At 45.5% G+C, this 19,545-nt stretch overlaps 1 protein-coding gene across 2 annotated transcripts in view; it reads left to right on the top strand.

Annotated features, from left to right (window-relative positions):
- The window catches only part of VPS37A (VPS37A subunit of ESCRT-I), a 391,970-nt gene that overhangs the window by 19,651 nt on the left and 352,774 nt on the right, over positions 1-19,545 (top strand). For both annotated transcript variants that reach the window (XM_086962586.1, XM_086962587.1), the window contains exon 2: positions 2,259-2,333. In XM_086962586.1, the coding sequence (XP_086818712.1) occupies positions 2,259-2,333 (75 nt within the window). The remainder of the gene's footprint in view (positions 1-2,258; positions 2,334-19,545) is intronic.

The raw sequence follows: 19,545 nt of genomic DNA, 5'->3' as shown, positions 1-19,545 counted from the left end.
TTTCGGGGCGCTATTCCCCTTCGTCAGGACCAGGGTTGGATCCCCCTGTCACTCACTCATGTTATTCCACAAAATTTTAGGGTGTATGTACAAAGGAAAGTGATGATATACTATTTATCAATGTGTAAAGATAATTTATATTTACACGTGTCCCTAGCTATATCAGTAATTCTGATGTAATAAGCTTAGGAAGATGGGAATCAGTGCCTCATGAGCCAAGTCGGGACAAAGGGTAATGGAGGTCCATTCGACCCCCAGCACGTCGGTGCTTCCTCCTTCGTCCGTGGCTTCCGTGGCTGTCCGGACGGGCTAATGAGGCACTGATTCCCATCTTCCTAAGCTTATTACATCAGAATTACAAACAGGAAACAAACAACCAACGGGAAACCAGAAGTCAGGCAAAACGAACTGGGACAGAAAACTCGGAAGTAAGGGCTAGACGCTAGAACGAAAAGCTGCGTTCCGTTGGTGTAATGCGTCTTATATAGTGCCATGCATTTAAAGCTACAGCTCGAGTGGGACATCGGGGTATGACAGTCAGGAGGTGAAGGAATAAGAGTGGCCCCCCTCATTAATGGTTTATGCATGCATGTTGGTCTCTGGCGAAAGTCCCAACTATGTCAATGGAGTAACCACTATTATGGTTACAGACTAGATATGCTACCAGGTTTCATGAGAACACTTCTCCTTTTTTTAATATCTCTCATATTTTCTTTTCCATTCAATTCTTTCCCATTCCCCATAACTTTTCCTTTTTAAGTTGAGCATTCGAGACCTTGTGTATATACTTTAGTATATACTTATTATATACTTAATATGTGTATGTACATTGTGGGCTCTGGAGATCAGCCCTAGAACTTGTCTGCTTCCGCTTAGGGACTTTTTTTTCTGTTCAACTGCCTCTATTTAACTGAAACGACCAGCAGAGGTCAGTAAAATTACAGAATCATTGTAGCATTGTGTAGATTCCAGTTCATAGAAATTGTCTTCCACGAGTACCCATAGACATAATATTTTTTTTAAATCTTATATTTTCAGTGATATGACCACCAAAAGCCCTGATTTTATATTAAAAACAGAGCTTTTGACTATACCACTTCCGGCTGAAAGGCAATATTTCTCTCCATGTGTTCCCATACCTGGCATATCACACAGTTTAGTGCTTACTTTCCCTCCATGTTAATGAACAGCAGATGTTTCAGCACCCAGGCTAATGTGCTGCATAGATAAATACATATAAGGTCCCAAAAGCGAGACCGATTGCATTGCAAAGGCTTGTTTTCTTTTCCGTGCATTCTTTTTTTGGTACGCCTCTTGCGTATCTTGCTTATTTACTTTTACCTTTCACAAACCCTCATTCTAGACAAATTTATAATTCCATAAACACAATATAGATATCTTTGGATCTTTCTTAAGTCTGAATCAATATTTGCAGCCAAAACTAGAAAATAGTTCCAGCCAGTTTTTTTTTGTTGAATTAGGATCTATTTGTGTGGGAGATAACCCAGTGTGTTACACTACCCTCCTTTTTGATGGAGATGAGTAATGAGACGCATGTTAATGGCTACTGCTTCATTTCAGTTACTGCTTCTGTTGCCTTCACAGCCACATGCAATGTCCTATTGTTTTTACTGCTGCATGCACCGGTATCTGTTTCTGCAGTGAAGTATGGCTCTGTCGCCCTTCTCTCACAGAAAATATTTATCATTTACTGTGTACATGGGTTAAATCTCTTCTGTACATTGTAAAGATGCAAGAAAACGGTAACGTAAGGTGTTGAAGGAATTCATTAAATAAGGTGAGTGGAGTGGCAGCTGATGGAACCTGCATCAACGGCTACAACCACCAGATCCTAAACACCTATAGCTAGCTTATTACGCACATTAGAATGTACGAGGGTGTCAGCGTGCAAGGATATTGCATCACAGCAGAAGTTCAAGAGCTCAATGAATGTTTTTTTCTAATGCAATCATTTTGACCAGCATACGTTTTTCAGGTTCACTTTAACTAGATATGAGTCGGAGATCTTGTTGGATAATGTCTTCCTCTGTAATGATTTCATCATTGTGAGACTTGACTTCAGTCTGCTCTGTTGTAAGAACTCTCACATTGTGTTCGAACTTAAGAAATAAGCTGTCAGCTTATGTTGTACCATAAGAGATGCTCTTATAGTGTACTAAATATGCCTTTCTAAATTAATTTTCGTAGTTTTTCTTTGACCAATACTGAAGGTGATAATGTGTTTTTCTATTCTGCAGACTTGCTGAAATACAGAAAGATGTGGAATATAGACTGCCATTCACCGTAAATAACCTGACGATCAATATTAACATGTAAGTACAGCTTTATCAATGATGCACTGAAATCCAGCTGAAATTCTGAGCTTTATTTGTCAAGAAATTCCCTACATTCAAATGGCACTAAAAGTAAAAATATGTCTTTAGCTTGTGAGGTTTACTTCTCAAGAATTGTTGTAGCAATGGTGTCTGGTGATGGGGAACTCCCTCTCGGAAACAATCTCTACTGCCCCCGCGGACTAAAACACAGCCGTTTAAACATTTCAATACTTAAAGGTAACATAGAGTACACATCCATAAAGTTGGCTCAAAACTGGCTCTCTGCTTCTCTTTCTGCTTTATTACAGTGACACAGAGGTAACACTGAGATGTTTAACCAGTGTCACTGTAAGTATCCAGGAGGTCTGTGGAAATCTAGATATCTGCATTAGCCAGCTTCCTCCAGGGAGGTAGGTGTTGATTTAACTTGATACGACATAGCTTGTTTCACTAAAGTACAAAAACATGTACCAACAGTTGGATTCAGAGGAGTAAACATCTCTTACCTCTTACTGTTAGCTATTTCTTGCGACATTCCTCCTCCCTGGAAGTGCTTCCTTGCGATGCATGAGGTGTATTTTTTTAGCCTGTGGCGGGTATTATTTAGCGAATGAAAAAGCCACCTTGAAAAAATGAGTTTCACCAGATTGTGCATTCAGAGCGAATGGTCACTCAGAGTTTGCACCGAAAATTAAAAAGGGAAATGCCCTATATAATTTGTAATATGTTTTATTGTTCATAGGCGTTGTGTATCACCTACAAGGCCAGGAACAGCATAGGGCCAGAATTTAAAAAAAAAAAGCCTTGTCAGTTAATACGCCCAAAAGAGCACTGCGCTCCGCTACAGCCAATGTGCTACAAATTCCGCGCACAAAAAAAGTGAATTGGGGGGACAGACGCTTTATGGTTGCGGCCCCCAGGCTATGGAATACTCTTCTCCTCCAAATAAAATCTTGTCCTTCCTTGATGAGTTTCCGGAGACAATTAAAAACATGGCTTTTTATTCAATAAGATCTTGATCTCCTCTTGCACATGATCTGTACAGCGCCGAGACACCTCAGGGTATTTGTGCGCTAAATAAATTGCATAAATACATGTTAGACCTGGCACCTTGGCGTGAGTCTCCCTTCCACTTTTTGCTGATGTGCCTCCGATGTTTTGCTGGTTTTCCGATACTCGGGGCACTGCGCCACGGCTGATCCGTGCCGCAGTGCAAGTGCTCCCTACTGTAAAACTGTACATACGATTGGTATCCATGATTGGTGCATTGGATTTACTGTCAGTCCCTAGTAAAGCGCACTAGAGAGTGCCGGGGCTTGTAGATGCCAATACTGCTGGTGGGCCTGCAGCGCTGGTTGCGCCACCCACCGAAGCAGCCGTAAAGTTGTGTCTGGGAACTGCGACCGCAGAACCCGCGTGCGGTCTCGTACTGTCACGCTAGCTGGGCAAGTGCACCCACTTGCCAGCCCCTGAACCTTCCCTTGACTACATATTAGTCACCCCTATGGTAGGCCTGCGGGCAGGGTGCGTTGTAGGTGTAAGGTAGGACAAGCCCTGATGTGTGTGGCATGTCCTAGTAGTGACTTACAACCAAGACCGTATTTCACTATTGAAGGCTACCTGCTCCATTAGGCCAGACTGAGCTGCGAGAATTATTACACCCTATAATTCCCGCAGGCTCAAGGAGCATGGTAGCGAGTCATGTTTAGTATGCCTGAACTCAGGATGATAAAATATTTCTTGTAGTCAAGTTTATTTTAGTATCCTGGGTTTGCAAATGCTACTTTTTAGAAAGTTAGCATTTGCTTGCTTAACCATTTCAGCCCGCCTCTGCTGGTATGTGTATCTGACTGTCTGGGATGTGTGAGTGACAGGGCTGGAGGGATGACAGGTGGTGAATGTGCAGATTACACCTTAGTGGGAGGTAGGAGTGCCTCTTGACTCGAACTGTAGCTGTGCTCGGCCACCACAATGCTGGCTCCACCCTCCTGGGGAGCGGCGGATGACTCTGCCGGCACCTGGCCCAGGAAGGGCGAAGCCCCCATCAACAAGGTACTCTGGCCGCCCCTGTCCGCACAATGCTGGCTCCACCCCCTGTGGGGCGTCTGATGCGCCTGCCCCTCACACTGGAAGCAGAAGCCGGAGTACACCCGCCGGGGTACTCAAGGACTGAGAGTGGCTATGCAAAGGCCCCCCTGGCCTGCGAGAACAAAAGAATTGGCCTATAAAAGAAGGAGCCCTGCTCCTTGAAAATTAGATCCTGTTTGGGCCACAGAAGGACTCTGCCCTACGAGAAGGACTGTGAGAGACGAGGAAGGGTGCTGACTCTTGCCTGTGTCTGGTGCCTTGCTGCTGAAGGAGAGAAAGAAGAAAAGACTACGAGAAGACTTTTGCTTTACTTTGTGCCAAACTCTGCTAAAGGGATCTCCAAGGGCTTGCTGTGAACTTGCCCCCTGACCAGCGTCCCAGGACCAGTGGACGCTACCCCCTGAAGGAAAGCGACTGCGGGTGCTGACCATCGCCGCGGCACCGACGGAGGAATCTCCTCCAAGGCAACAACATCCACCTGACCACCGTGACCGGGGCCCAAAGCAACAGCGAGAGCAAAGCAAGGACCAGCCGCTGCTGGCCCGAACACCGTGACCGCACCTGCACCGGGAGCCCGAGAGCAAAGCGAAGGAGGACCCATCCGGTCCGAGCTCTCGAGGTGACTGCATAACGAGCAGTCACTCACCTGCAAAGACGAACAGTTGCCCTGTGAGCATCCGCAAAGTTGGTAACCTGCCCGACAGCCCAGCTGTGAGCACACAGCTGCACCGGCACTTGGCTGGGTACGTCCTGCACTTGGGGACCGTACTGCCACTTGCCACCGCCGCACAGCCGCCGCCGCCAGGGTCGGAGCGGACGACGAGGAGAGGACCCTGCCGCCACAGAACACCGCTGCCCCGGATGACCAGTGACCTGCCCGGCTGAAGAGCCGCAACGATCAGCGACCCCGGGAAGGCAACGCGACGTGGGACAGATCCCCCCCTGGAAGCCGCTGGCTCCACAAGAACTTTGGTTAACACCGGCCTACGGGCCCAAAGAGACCTGCTATAAGAACTGTGGTAACCTGAACTGAGTAACTTGCAACCGTTATCATAAAGTACGTTGACTGTATTCACAAGCCTGCTTAAAATCTATATAAAGATATATATTTTTACAGAATACAGCCTGGTCTCGTTGTGTGGTGGGTTGGTTGTAAAGGTGTACTATTGCAAGTGTTTAACCTATATGCCCCAAAGATTAGCCTGCGACTGCTTAAGCCACACTACCTAGAGGGTAAGCAGAGGTGATCTGGAAGGTAACCCTCAGCCCTGACGAGGAAGAGGAGAGTCCCTGCTTGTCGCTAGTGTTGCACTGCGCCAACTAGAGACTCCCCCTTCCTACAATAAATAAATAAATAGAAGACATAAAAAAAATTCTGTAAAAATAACACCAGACACATTTGTAGCAGTTCCATACTTCCTTGAAGATCTACCTATCTCTTTACTTTACTCAGACTCCTTCTTTTTTATGATGTCTGATCATTTTGGGCTGTATCATACATATGGCACATTTTCCTTGTTTGCACCAGGCGCACCTTTTAAATGGTGCGCCCGGCCCAAAAAAGGAAAATGTGCCGTATTAGGATAAATGTGCTGCCCCCAGGTCAGTCAGGAACCCGCGCTGCCCTGAGGGCAGTGCGTTTCTGTGAAAAATAGAGCAGTTGCTTTGAAGCTGCTCCATGTTTCGCAGTGCAGGTGGCAACCGGCCTGATCTTTTAAGGGGGATTAGAGATCCCCTTGCAGGTGGGTACAGTGAGTGACTCCATGCACCCGCCTGCAAGGGGATGTCTGGGGGGTCCATGGGACCATCATCCCCTGTCCTCAGAGCTGGCATTAGGGGACGCTGTGACCTTTTAGGTGGCACACTGTCAGTGCCCCTCCCGACAACTTCCTTGCCTCTGCACCCGCAGTACGGCGTGGACACCGATGCAAAGGGATTCTCTCATTTGCATGGGGCTTGCAACTCCTCCATGCTAGTTTGGGGAAAAAGACTATATACCCTATAGGACGGGGACCAGGATGGATTGGGTTGGTAACAAGGAAGTCCCACACCATCTTTGAGCCATAATTTCCTGTGATTATCCTCCCCAATAGGAAGCACAAAAGGTACTATGAATCTAACTCCCAAATGGGTGATCACTGTTTCTAGCTTCTAGTCCTCAGCTCATACCCCTGGTGGAAAAATGGTGTGGACGAGGTGATCTCCCCTACGTAATGTGGCATGCTTCATCATTGACCACCTCATTCCACCCTGGTATGATGATACTACCAGAGTGGGATCAACCACAGGTATTGGGGTTTTCCTAAGATTTAATAGATGTCAGGATAATACTGACGTAGGTTTAATATACAAGGGAACCCAAAATAATGGCCAAGGACCATGGGTTAGACTACTTATTTTTGTTACAAAGGTCCTAGCTTTTAAGATATCTAGCGGATTGATTATCACAGGCTAAAAATAAAGGCTGTGTTTTTTTCTTCAGTGTCCAGCCGGACCTAGAAGTATTTATTTCAAAAATAGTAGGAATAGGTAGAATAAAGCGAAAACAATTCGCACATGAATAACTGGGCACAAGCCTGTACCAAGTCAAAGGAAAACAATACAAAGAAAAGACAAAGAATTCACAGGCAAACAAGGAGAACAGGGTGGCTTATAATACAATGCAAGAAATTCTTGAATAAGCACAATCCCACAGTAACTGCCGAGAAAGTTAAAAATCATACAACAAGCAGTACTGTAAAACAGTCGACGAACGTTTCGATCCCTATCTCCAATAATACAGTGGGATCATCTTCAGGACTAGAAATTGACTTTGCCTGATTAGTCAAGTGAGCCACAAGCTGAGCTGGGTGGGCCAGTCGTGGTTGAGCAAGACTTCAATGTTAAACAGTACCGGTTTATGGTTGGTGCCGGAAGTCGATTCAGTGGAATCGAAATGAAGATAAGGGCCTGCCAAAACCAGGTCGGGTAGAGTGTGACCGATGGAGCCTAGTATTGAGCCTGGGCTCGATGCGGGACTTCAATTGGAAGTGATAGCCGTGACCGGGGGTCTGTTCCACATAAGGCGCTCGATAATACGGGCCTTTTCCATGCGAGTCTTAGTTTACTCGTAGAGGGGCCTCGATGGGATCCCGTCTTAGGTAGCACAGTGGCTGGATGCTAGGCGCCTGTATTCAGAAACGCCTGATATGTTACAGGCGTTTCTGAATACAGACGCCTAGCATCCAGCCACTGTGCTACCTAAGACGGGATCCCATCGAGGCCCCTCTACGAGTAAACTAAGACTCGCATGGAAAAGGCCCGTATTATCGAGCGCCTTATGTGGAACAGACCCCCGGTCACGGCTATCACTTCCAATTGAAGTCCCGCATCGAGCCCAGGCTCAATACTAGGCTCCATCGGTCACACTCTACCCGACCTGGTTTTGGCAGGCCCTTATCTTCATTTCGATTCCACTGAATCGACTTCCGGCACCAACCATAAACCGGTACTGTTTAACATTGAAGTCTTGCTCAACCACGACTGGCCCACCCAGCTCAGCTTGTGGCTCACTTGACTAATCAGGCAAAGTCAATTTCTAGTCCTGAAGATGATCCCACTGTATTATTGGAGATAGGGATCGAAACGTTCGTCGACTGTTTTACAGTACTGCTTGTTGTATGATTTTTAACTTTCTCGGCAGTTACTGTGGGATTGTGCTTATTCAAGAATTTCTTGCATTGTATTATAAGCCACCCTGTTCTCCTTGTTTGCCTGTGAATTCTTTGTCTTTTCTTTGTATTGTTTTCCTTTGACTTGGTACAGGCTTGTGCCCAGTTATTCATGTGCGAATTGTTTTCGCTTTATTCTACCTATTCCTACTATTTTTGAAATAAATACTTCTAGGTCCGGCAGGACACTGAAGAAAAAAACACAGCCTTTATTTTTAGCCTGTGATAATCAATCCGCTAGATATCTTAAAAGCTAGGACCTTTGTAACATAAAAATAAGGATAATACTGACATCCAGTTATTAAATTAAAATACCTTCATGTATACCACAAATAGGGTATCCTTTATTTGGTGGTACCGTAGGTATTCTTAAAATGGTAAACACCCTTAATGCATGTTTTGGGATGCTATGACCACCTCATATAGGAACCAGTCATATGTGAATCACCCTTGGCCATTAGGAACGGTTTGTCATGATCTGCCAGGCACCCTCAAAGCTTAAACACAAGCAACCCCGGACCAGTTTCTGCCTAATTGGACCTTGTCAGTAGGGTGCTGGTTGAGACCTGTGGTACAGTGAGCATGAAGCCTATGTCTGGGCATACCCTTCACACTTAGGGCATTACACTGAAGAAGACATTAAAGTGCTGGCAGATTTTTTGAATTAGTCTCAGCCACTGGTAATTACTCGGGCCACATTCCAGTACATCAATTTTTGCCCATCATACTTCCCGATGTGGTGCAGAGGTGGACACATATCTTGGCACTGGCAGGGTCTGGTGGCTTAGTGGACTAATGCATCTACTGCAGGGGCCTTTGTTCGACCTCCGGTCGATTAAAGGAGTTCCATTGGGTTGGGTAACAATAAACATCTGTTATTCAGGGCCAGGATACCCTTCTGGGTGAACATGCGCTTTACAAATACACTTTATATCATGTTATGACATCGGTAGGCTAGTATGTATTTTGCTTGTATTATATATTTTTTCTGTTTACATTTAAGTGTGTCTAATTATTTAATGTTTTTTGTTTTGCACAAATGACAGTAGTTGTAAAACCTGAACTTCACAGCAAGGGTGTTCTGCTTGCACATTACTATCTTGACACATTGTGTAACATAATTCCTATGAATTATGCATTTTTAAGCAGTCGGAAGCCTTAAAGATTTTTTTTTTGATAACTACATTTATGGAGTTTTCGTGGTACATTGCGCCCAACACCGATTGCATATGTATTGGATACAGTACATTACAAAATGGTAGCCAGAAATTCAAACAACAATGCAGCCTGTGAAGATACAGACTAACCAGGAACTTGTCACAGACTAGACCCTATTTCCCCTGCGGAAGATAACTGCTATGCATGCGTCTGCCCCAGGGTGTCCTGCCTTATGGTTGTGTGTTGTGGCCCAAAGGATGTTATTTGACTATGGAGAATTCTGGGATGGCGGGGGGGGATGGCAAATCAATCCCATGGTATTTCGCCCATCGATACCATACCTTCCTGTGTTTTTGCGGGCAGCCCTGCGCCTAGTATGCAGCTACTTCTGCTGCCATTCAATCATCCATGGCCCTCTCCCGTCTACTTATCGGTGGCGGGGATGCCCCTTTCCAGGACTGGGCGAGGTCCTGCTTAGCTAGTGTGAGACCCAGAAATAATAAGTGTAGCTTATAATGATTCCCCCCAGTCCCCTCTGTACTGTGTAGAAGGAATAGTTAGGATTAAGTGCCAGTTTCCAGGATAGGACATGCTCTAGACAGGAAGAGACCCTACTCCAGAACGGCTGTAGTGTCTCACAGCTCCAGACTGTATGAAGCAAGGTCCTTTCTGCATCTCAACCAGGTGGGAGGCGGAATGGCGCCCATCCGCCATAAGCGGGAGTGTGTGTAATATACGCCCTGTGGAGATATTTAGATTGGGTGAGGCGGTATCGTGTGGCAATGGTGGCCCCCTGGGACTGGCTAAGGCCTCGGACCTGTCATCATCGGTGATGTCTGGGATATCTGCCTCTCATGCAGCTCGTGTGGTGTGTAGGGTCGTTTGATTGTAGGTAATCAGAGTCTGATAAATTTGCTGGGTTTTGTGGGCACCCAGGTGCCCCAGGAAAATAGGCGTCCCTCTAGAGGGTGCAATTCTGGCAAGCTCTCCAGCGAGTGTATCAAGGGGGTTAAGGCATTTCTGAGCTGGAGATATCTATAAAATTGCGTACAGTGGAGTCTATATTCTATTTGCAGCTGTTCGAAGGATTTGAGTGTCAACCCATGCATTAGGTCTCCCAAAGTTGAGATCCCAATGTGATGGGGAAAAAGCATTTACAAAGCTGTAAACACAACGCAGTAACTTTACAACGCAATCGTTACAAGGACCGCGTTGTTACCATGCGTGCCATTACATCGCAAGTCCAAGTCGTAACAACTTGCTGTAGGGGGGCTTGCAACACCAGAGAATGTGTTGGATTTTAAATTCAACAACTTCCCTGCTGTTGCACAAACTGGAGTAGGAATAGTAATTAATACTATTCCTAAGTCCAGCGCGCCCCCTATAGCAAGTCGTTGTTATGACTTGCGATGTAATGGCACACATGGTAACAACTCGGTCGTTATAACAACTGCATTGTTAAGCCATGCGTGGTGAATGTATCCGTAGTAATGTCATACATTCAATGAGATACCAAGCCCATAAACCTGGGAGCGCAGCTACGGGATGAAGATATGATCCATACCATAGAGGGGTCGTCTGGGTCAGACGTCCCTCCCATCCCATCCTTTTCACAATACGGCGCCAGAGTTGTATGACAGTCTTACATGCTGGGGGTAGATGCTCACGGTTGGAGCAGCTGTCGAAAAACCCTCGGAGGGGGGTATTGCCCATAGCAAGTCTGTCCACTGTGCACGCTGGGTCTGAATGAGATCCGTACTGTTAGACCTGGCATCATTGGCGTGAGTCTCACTTCCATTTTGACGGATTGCCTCCTCTGTTTTTGATATGTTTTTGCTGGATTTATGCTTTGGGCACTGTGCCACTGCTAATCAGTGCCAAAGTGCAAGTGCTCCCTGTGTTAAATTGATGTACTGATTGGTTATTCCATGATTGGGTTATTTGATTTACCCGTCAGCCCTTAGTACAGTGCACCATGTGTGCCCAGGGCTTGTTAATCAAATGCTGCTGGTGGGCTTGCAGCACTGGTTGAGCCACCCACAGAAGCAGCTTGTAAAGTGTGTCTCAGGCCTGCCATTGCAAGGCCTGTGTGCAGTCTAGCACTGCCTTGTCGACTTGGCCAAGTGCACCCCCTTGCCAGTCCCTAAACCTTCCCTTTGCTTCATATTAGACACCCTTATGGTAGGCCCAAGGGCAGGGTGCATTGTAAGTATAAGGTAGGACATGCTCTGATCTGTGTAGCATGTTCTAATAGTGAATTCCAGCCATTTTCGTTTTTCACTGTTGAGGGCTACCTGTTCTCATAGGCCAGAATGGGCAGTTAAGATTATGACATTCCTACAATCCTAACTGATTCAGGGAACATGGTAGAAATTCGAATTTAGTATGCCTGAACTCAGAATAATAAAACACATCTTTTAGTAAAGTTAATTTTAATATTCTGTGTTTGCAAATACCACTTTTAGAAAGTAGGTATTTGCTTGCCTAACCATTTGAGCCTGCCTCTGCTGAGTTGTGTAATCCTTGTCTGGGTTTGTGAGTGACAGGGCTGGGAAATTCCAGCAAACAGGCTGGGACAGCCTAGTGGTGAATAGAGAGATTTACATCCAGATGAGAGGGAGGAGTGCACCTGGGACCTGAATAGGGCTGGGCCTTCCCTCTACAATGCAGGCTCCACCCCCTGTGGCTTATCGGATGTCTCTGCCCTGCACTGTGAAAGAAGAGTGGGAATCATGTCAACCGAGTGCTCCAGAGCTGTATCTTCCCTACCCTGTGCTGGCTCCACCTCCTGTGGGGCGTCTGATATCTCTGCCCTGCACAGTTAAAGGAAGAAGAGAGTCATGTAAACAAAGTGCTCAGGAACTGGGTTGGACTAGGCAGAGGCCTCTCTGCCTTCAGAGAACAAAGGATTTTGGGGTATAAATATTGGGACTCTGCTCCCAAGAAATTAGATCACTTCTTGAACAAGAAACCTTTCTACCAAGGAGAAGAATCAAGGAAGCTGCAGGAGTTGTACTGCCCCTCTGCCAGTGTGCTGTTTGCTGGGATGGCCTGCAGTGGTTGCTTCATTGCCAAGAGGAGAAGGAACTTTTGTAAGGACTTTCATCTACAGAATATTCTCCAATGGCTTGAACTGTGCTTGCCTCCTGCTGAAGTCTCAGGGCCAAAAGACTTCACCTCCAGCTCCCTCCTGAATTTCCTTGCTGGGAATTCTGACTCGAGTCACTTGCGTGCCGCTGGGAGCTGGAAGCGCGATGCATCGAGAAGAAGCGTGTCGCCGCCGCAGCTGAAATCCTCGCAACACCGGAGAAGCGAGCCTTCGCCGCATCTCCCTGGGAGCGTGTGTTCATCGAAGCTGCCTGCTGTCGCATCACCGGAGAAGCGTGACAACATCGAGAGAGTCGCCATGGCATCGCCGGAGAAGCGTGTTGCAGGGTCTGCCGCGGCTCCAAAGTACAGAGCCGTCGCAAGGCTGCCAGGGCGTCATTGCATCGTCATCGCATCGCAGCATCAAGGGCGCCATCTTCTCGCATTGCAACTGGATCGTCGCATCGCATCAAGGCGCCATCTTGCGCACCGCAACGGGCCCACAAGCCGAGACTCTACGCATCACCTTCGCTCCGGTTAGGCTCACGACGAGTCCCCTATTCTGCGCATGCATTGAGGAAGGACGCAATCGTTCCCCCGGATCACAGAACCGAAGCATCTCCCCTTTTACGAACCTTTTGTTTGCTTTGCGTTACGCATCCAGGTACTTCGTTGAGAATTTTGACGCATTTACCAGCAACTTGAATTAAGAGACTTTAATCATCTTTTAAGTAATCTTAAGTGTAGTATTGTGGATTTTTGTTGTTTGTGGTCTTGTGTTTAAGTGTTTATAAAGAATACTTATTTTTTATAAAAACCTGTGTTGTGTCCATCTGTAGTGTTTTCACTGTATTACTGTGTATATTCACAAATGCTTCACACTGCATCTGAGATAAGCCTGTCTGCTCGTGCCAAGCTACCAAGGGGGTGAGCAGGGATTATTAAGGAGTGTAATCCCCTTATCGTGACTTAGAAGTAAGGGTCCCTATTTGGACAAAGGTGATAACCATTGCCAACTAGAGACCCCCAGATCTAACACGTACCAACGCTCATTAATATTTAATAGGTGGGATGCAGCATAATACGCAAATATATCGGCTGCCGCCAGACCGCCACATTATGTCGATTGTGTACAGGTTCGTAATGCAACACAGACTTACCCTCTCCCCACCCCACAGAAAGCTATTCAGAAGTGCGTTCATTTGGGTAAACCACATCTGTGGGATGGGGTATGGATAGTTTTTGAGCCGGTATAGGACTCGCGAAAGAGGGACCATTTTAAAAAGTAACTGACCCCCCACACAGAGACAGTGACCAGGGTGGGTGTTTTTTTAAAAATTATTAATTTTATGGTATTTTCAAATATTCAGATTAGAGGTACTACATGTATGACATTACAGTCATTACATGACTTTTCCAAAAGTGGTAATGAGATATAAGGTTTGTGAGATAAACTCAAGTCTGTGATGCCAGTGGGGAATAGTTCCACGCTAGTGAGAAATTGGGGTGCACAAGCATCCGAAAATCAGCAGTAGTGATTGTCACTCTCTGGTTAGAAAATTTAACAACAAAAACGAATAGTAGAAACATAGACCATACAGAAGGCATGTAGACTGGGTGAGGATTTAATGATCTCTGCTGCGGGGAGGGAGGTCTAGGATGCACGGGGGGGGGGGGTTACACAGAAATCAAGCTCACGGCAGGACTTGACCTACCTCTGAATGCTGGACATGGGCATACAGCCACCTGCTGATGAGGGTAGCTTAGCTGGCAGCAGAAGAGGGTGAGGAAGGGACGGCATCCCAACAAGGGGCAGTTAACCAGCGAGCATTGCTTGGCGGCATTAGAGCATTATCGGCGGGTGAGGGAACAAACATTCAGAACGGGCTTGCGTGTCATCCCTAATGAGAGCTTGAAAGGCCCAAGCAGGGTGCCCCATCCCTGCACGAGGGGTTGTTTCCTTAGACCCCTAGTCTCTTCCTACAGAGGTGCGGCATATTCAGTTCTGGTCCAGATAACTACCAATCGTTGCCAGGCGGCTATTGGGTACTAGGAGGAAGGGGTCCCAGTGTGGACAAGGAACAATTTACACAATTCAATGAATTAATCAAAAAACAATTATTGGATCCACAGAGTTTTATTCACTGAGGGATCAAGTGTAATTAATACATGTAGCAAACAGTCAACTGTATTGAAGGTCATACAGTGCCCCGGGAGGGAGGAGGGAAGTGATAGTGGTGAGGATAAGGGAGTGGAAGGATTGTGTGACAGTAAAATCAAACATTTGAAAAAACCTTTTAGCTATAATTTATATAGCAGCAATGGCCATAAAGAATGGCGACCATAATTTTAGAAAGGCATACTTCACAAGGTACAATACATCTACGCAATATTGGTGTGAGGTTGCCACCAACGGAACAACAGTCGACGTTTCGACCCTCTTATCAGTGCAGGAATTGTTATCCTTGCTGCGGGGTCTTCATCAGGACCAAGGGATTGGGGCAGATAACCTATTGAAAATGAGTATAATAAACTAAAGTTAGAGGGGTACTATTCCAGCCTCTTAAATTTATCACAGCGGTAGATTCAGCATTAATCGACATGCTAGTTAGGTAGTAATTAGATAATTATTAAAATTTGGATTATAAGACAGTGCACTTCCTAGATTATTGGTACCGTGGTACAAACACGTCCATAGCATGAGAAGCGGTGGTACGTGATATACACATGATTAGAAGGGAGGGCCCGAGCGCCTGGGTCAGAAAACTGGCACGTGTGTTGGCAACAAAGCCACTCACATGTAAGGCATGTTTTAAGTGAATTACCTGGAATAGATTGAACATTGACTAGAGTTCGGTCCCAGAATTCATAGTTGAGCCTGAAATATAGTGAATGAAACTATTACAAGCTATTCTAATACATATTGACATCACAATAAATTAAAAATTGGGAGGAAGACATACCACAGGGTTAGAGGTCCTCCATGTAGTCAATGATTAGTTAAGGCAACGTCAGTAGTAGAGCTGCACCTAAAAATTAATGATCATACACTAATTACAAGTCTATACAGAGGAGGGCAGTCGAGGAACATCACGGCATTATCCGTTATAATCCCAAATAATGATGCTTACCGATCGTTACGTCAAGCATTCACTCGGTGCTAGAAAGATTTACGGCATCGTAGGAAATTAATCCAATGTTCGTCTGATGAGTCAAAACAATGGGACCATGAGTAAGCATAGGGACATATTAAAAGATTAAGGTAGGTGGCGGAACAAGAGGAGAGTCATACTCACTAAGTTAGATTTAATCAGGGAGCTCCGTACGAGGGCAAGCGATATGTGCTCCGTTTCCTGGTTAGTGAAATAACCATGGTAACAGGTCACATGGTGGTCGAGTGAGCCATGGAGCAAGAAGACAGACTACCGGTTGAGAAACTAACCGAGTCGCGTCATTAGTATTAATGGAAATAAAAGGGCAAGTCAGTCGGGAAGTGATACAGAACAAGTTAGCATTTCATGAGTCACAAACATTACCATGAGAAAGATAAGGATTCTCAAATGTAAGGGTACATTTAGAATTATCGAATCAGAGGAACATAGTAAAAACAGCCAATAAGTATCTCAGGGGCGTACCTCTCTAACATGAGGGTAAAGCCCGTGGCGCAGCCAATCAACACATTGATTTACAGATAATATGTCATTTGCTACTGCAATTATAGCGTACCTCTCAAACATGAGGGTAAGGCCATCTTGCTGAAACTCAGAGATATTTGGTAAAAACGCACATGGATTTGACTGGGAAAGGGAACATATTTACAAATAGGACCTTTCCCCGGAGGGTCGAAAAAGGGGGGTTCATGTACGTTAAAGATCGGGAATTGGAGCATAATGAAGCGGAGATAAACCCCATCATGGAAGTGTGGCCAGTTGGGAGAATGAACTATCATGTTCATTGAGGCCAGTTTCAATTGAGTTAAAGAAGTAGATCCATTTCAGTTCTCGGGTGTTAAGAATGTCAGAGATATTTCCACCTCGTGGACCCAGTGTTGCCTTTTCGATGACGAGCCACCGTATACTTTCAGGGGGATGGGAATTCAACTTGAAGTGGTCCACCAGCGGTGCGCCCGGGACATCACAACTGATCCTGCTCATATGTTGTAAAATCTGTGCTTTTACTTTCTGTTGAGTTTGGCCGATGTAGATTTTTTGACATGGGCAAACGATGGCATAGATGATGTTATTTGAATTGCAGTTGCTAAAAGATTTGAGCTTGACTGTAAGGTGGAGATGTAGGAATTCCTTGGTCTGAATTTCAGAGTCGCAGGCTTTACAATGGCCACATTTAAAATGGCCAATGAATGGTGGTAAGTTCCACATGGAGGTAATCGTGGGTTGGCTGTCTGTGGATAGGAAAGAACAAACCACATGGTCCTTAATGCTCTTAGCCTTCTTGAACGCATGAAGTGGTGTCTCAGGTTGTTGAATCTCTTCAGATACCAAATGCCAGTGCTGGTTGATGATCCGTTTGATCCTATTGCTTTTGGTATTGAAGGTAGTGACACAAACAATACGGTTCTCTTGATGATTTGTTCTATCTTGGGGTGATAGTAATTCTTCGCGGGGATAGAACCATGCACGCTTGCGTGCTTTCTTTATCAGGCGTCTTGGGTATCCCCGGCTTAGCAGACGATTTGAAAGATCCTCTGACTCTGAGAAATAGTGGTCTTTACTCGAACAATTCCTTCGTATTCTCAGAAACTGCCCGAAGGGCAGGTTATCACGGAGAGCTCGAGGATGATGACTGTTGTAAGCCAATAGAGAATTTCTTTCAGCTGGTTTGCGATATAGTTTGGTGCAAAGTGATCCAGATTGATGGTAGATCGTGACATCCAGAAAGTCAATGGTGTTGCTGTCGGACATGATGGTAAACTTGACAAATTGGGATTGTTGATTTAGCCAGGTAAAGAAACAGCTTAATTCATCCTGATTGCCGTTCCAAATTAGTAATATGTCATCAATATACCTCATCCAGAGACCAATCAGGTCTCTGAATGGGTTCAATTGATTGAGGACAGTATCATCTTCAAAGGCTGCCATATAAAGTATGGCTACATCAGGAGCGAAGGGAGCCCCCATGGCTACCCCGGAAGTCTGGAGGTAGAAATTGTTGTTAAACAAGAAGAAGTTTCGAGTCATCGCTATTTTGACCTAGGCTACAATAAACTCAGACGGAACTTGTACAGGGGCAGGACGTTTCTGAAGACATGTGGCAATCACTGTAAGAGCTTCTTGTTGTGGGATACACGTGTATAAGGAGACTACATCACACGTAGCTAGTCTCTGGGTCAGTGGATCATAGGATATGTTTTCAACAATGTTAATGGTGTGCATTGTGTCTTGTAGGTACGATGGAGTGGACTCAGCCAATGGTTTGAGGAAAAAGTCTATACATTTCCCCAGTGGTTCCAAAATGGAGCCACAACCAGAGACTATTGGGCGACCTGGAGGGTTTGTCATGTTTTTATGAATCTTAGGCAGAGTATATAATGTTGCCAAGCGGGGATGTTTGTTGTTCAGTAACAGAAATTCATTTTCAGACAGAAAACCTAGATCGAGACCTTCCTGGGTAATTTCCAAAATCTCCAATGCGATAGATTTGGTGGGATCAGACCTCAACAGTTGGTAGCATGTGTCATCTTGTAATTGGCGTAGGATCTCAGATTTGTAGGCAGAGGAATCCTGGATAACAATGGCTCCACCCTTGTCTGCGGGCTTGATCACGACTTGTTGGTTATTTGCCAATGACTGTAGAGCTGTCTTCTCAGGTTTGCTGGTATTATACCTAATGAAGGTTCTTTCCTGGAGGACTCGTTGGACATCTCGCCAGACGACCGCTTCATATGCTAGAATCTGATTAGACATACTATTGGCATATGGAACAAAAGTTGAAGGGGGTCGTAGGCCAGTGATAGATGACTTGGACTGTGTTTCAGTATTGCGGAAGAAGTACTTTAATCGGATCTTACGAAAGAATTTGTAAAGTTCCGTTCGTATAATGAAATTGTCTGGTTTGTACGTGGGAACATAGGATAGTCCTTTACTTAGTACTTGAAGTTCAGCATCAGTGAGTAATTGTTTAGATATGTTCACCACAGGATTCAAGGTTTCAATAGGTTCTACCAACGGTAGGTCTTGTTGCGAGTCACCCTCTCGCCGTGTTGTTCGGGTTGGAACCGGACTTGTTTTGAGGCTTAGCCGCGTCCTCCATCCCAGTTGGTTTGATTCTGCTGGGAGCCACGTTGGTGTTGGCCGCGGGGCCATGTGTTGCCCCTGCCTCGGGGGGGTCGCCAAGATCCCCAACCTTGTCCTAAAAAAGGAGAAAATTGTTGGGGTGGATAGTTATAATCCGAATATTGGTATTGATAACTTGGACCAGCTGAGTCCTGTTCACCCTCGGAGCTATAGGAAGAATCGGAAAAAGTTTGAAAATTCCGTCTGCCCCGATAAGTTCCACGACCTCTATTGGTGAAACAACCCTGAGTGTCTTGCCGATAATAGTCCTCCTGTAAGTATGGGTATGTCTTTTTCTTATCGTATAAACGAATATCACGGGCTAGTTTTTCAAGTTTACGGGTTTGAGTGGTTAGGTCAAAGTCTTTGAGTGTGGCTTCCAGATTGGTTAGTGTATCCTTAGCACTGGCGAAGGTGGTGTCGGCAGCAATCTCGGCTTTCAATGCCTTGATTTCAGCGGTAATTTGTTGTACTTGTTCCGCAGCCGTTTCCACGCCAAGCACCATCCAATGGCGCGAGCAGTTGTTAGAGATGTGGCTAAACCCTTCTCTAAATTTAGGGACTTCGATGAAGATAGCCGGTTCAATTTTGATTTGTAGTCCGACAGGGATTATATTCTCTTTTAGATACCTTGTAAGCAAGTGGCCGTGCCACCGTGTCCGCACCAGTTTCTTCTCCAGGCGCTCGAGACGCGAGATCTTATCCTTCAAGGAGAAGTCAATTGATGGAATGTCAGAAGGGAAAAAAATATTGTCGGGATTCTCCAACAGTTTATCTATATAGTCCTCGGAGTAGGACAAGAGTTCTCTTTCTACCATATTGTGATATCAAAAATTGAACTGAAAAAAGGAAAGAAATCTCACAGACAGCCGT

Source organism: Lissotriton vulgaris, chromosome 3_1 (assembly GCF_964263255.1).
Source record: "Lissotriton vulgaris chromosome 3_1, aLisVul1.2, whole genome shotgun sequence".
NCBI lineage: Eukaryota > Metazoa > Chordata > Amphibia > Caudata > Salamandridae > Lissotriton > Lissotriton vulgaris.
The sequence above is the reverse complement of the archived record's forward strand: the minus strand, read 5'-3'. Positions and strand labels throughout refer to the sequence as shown.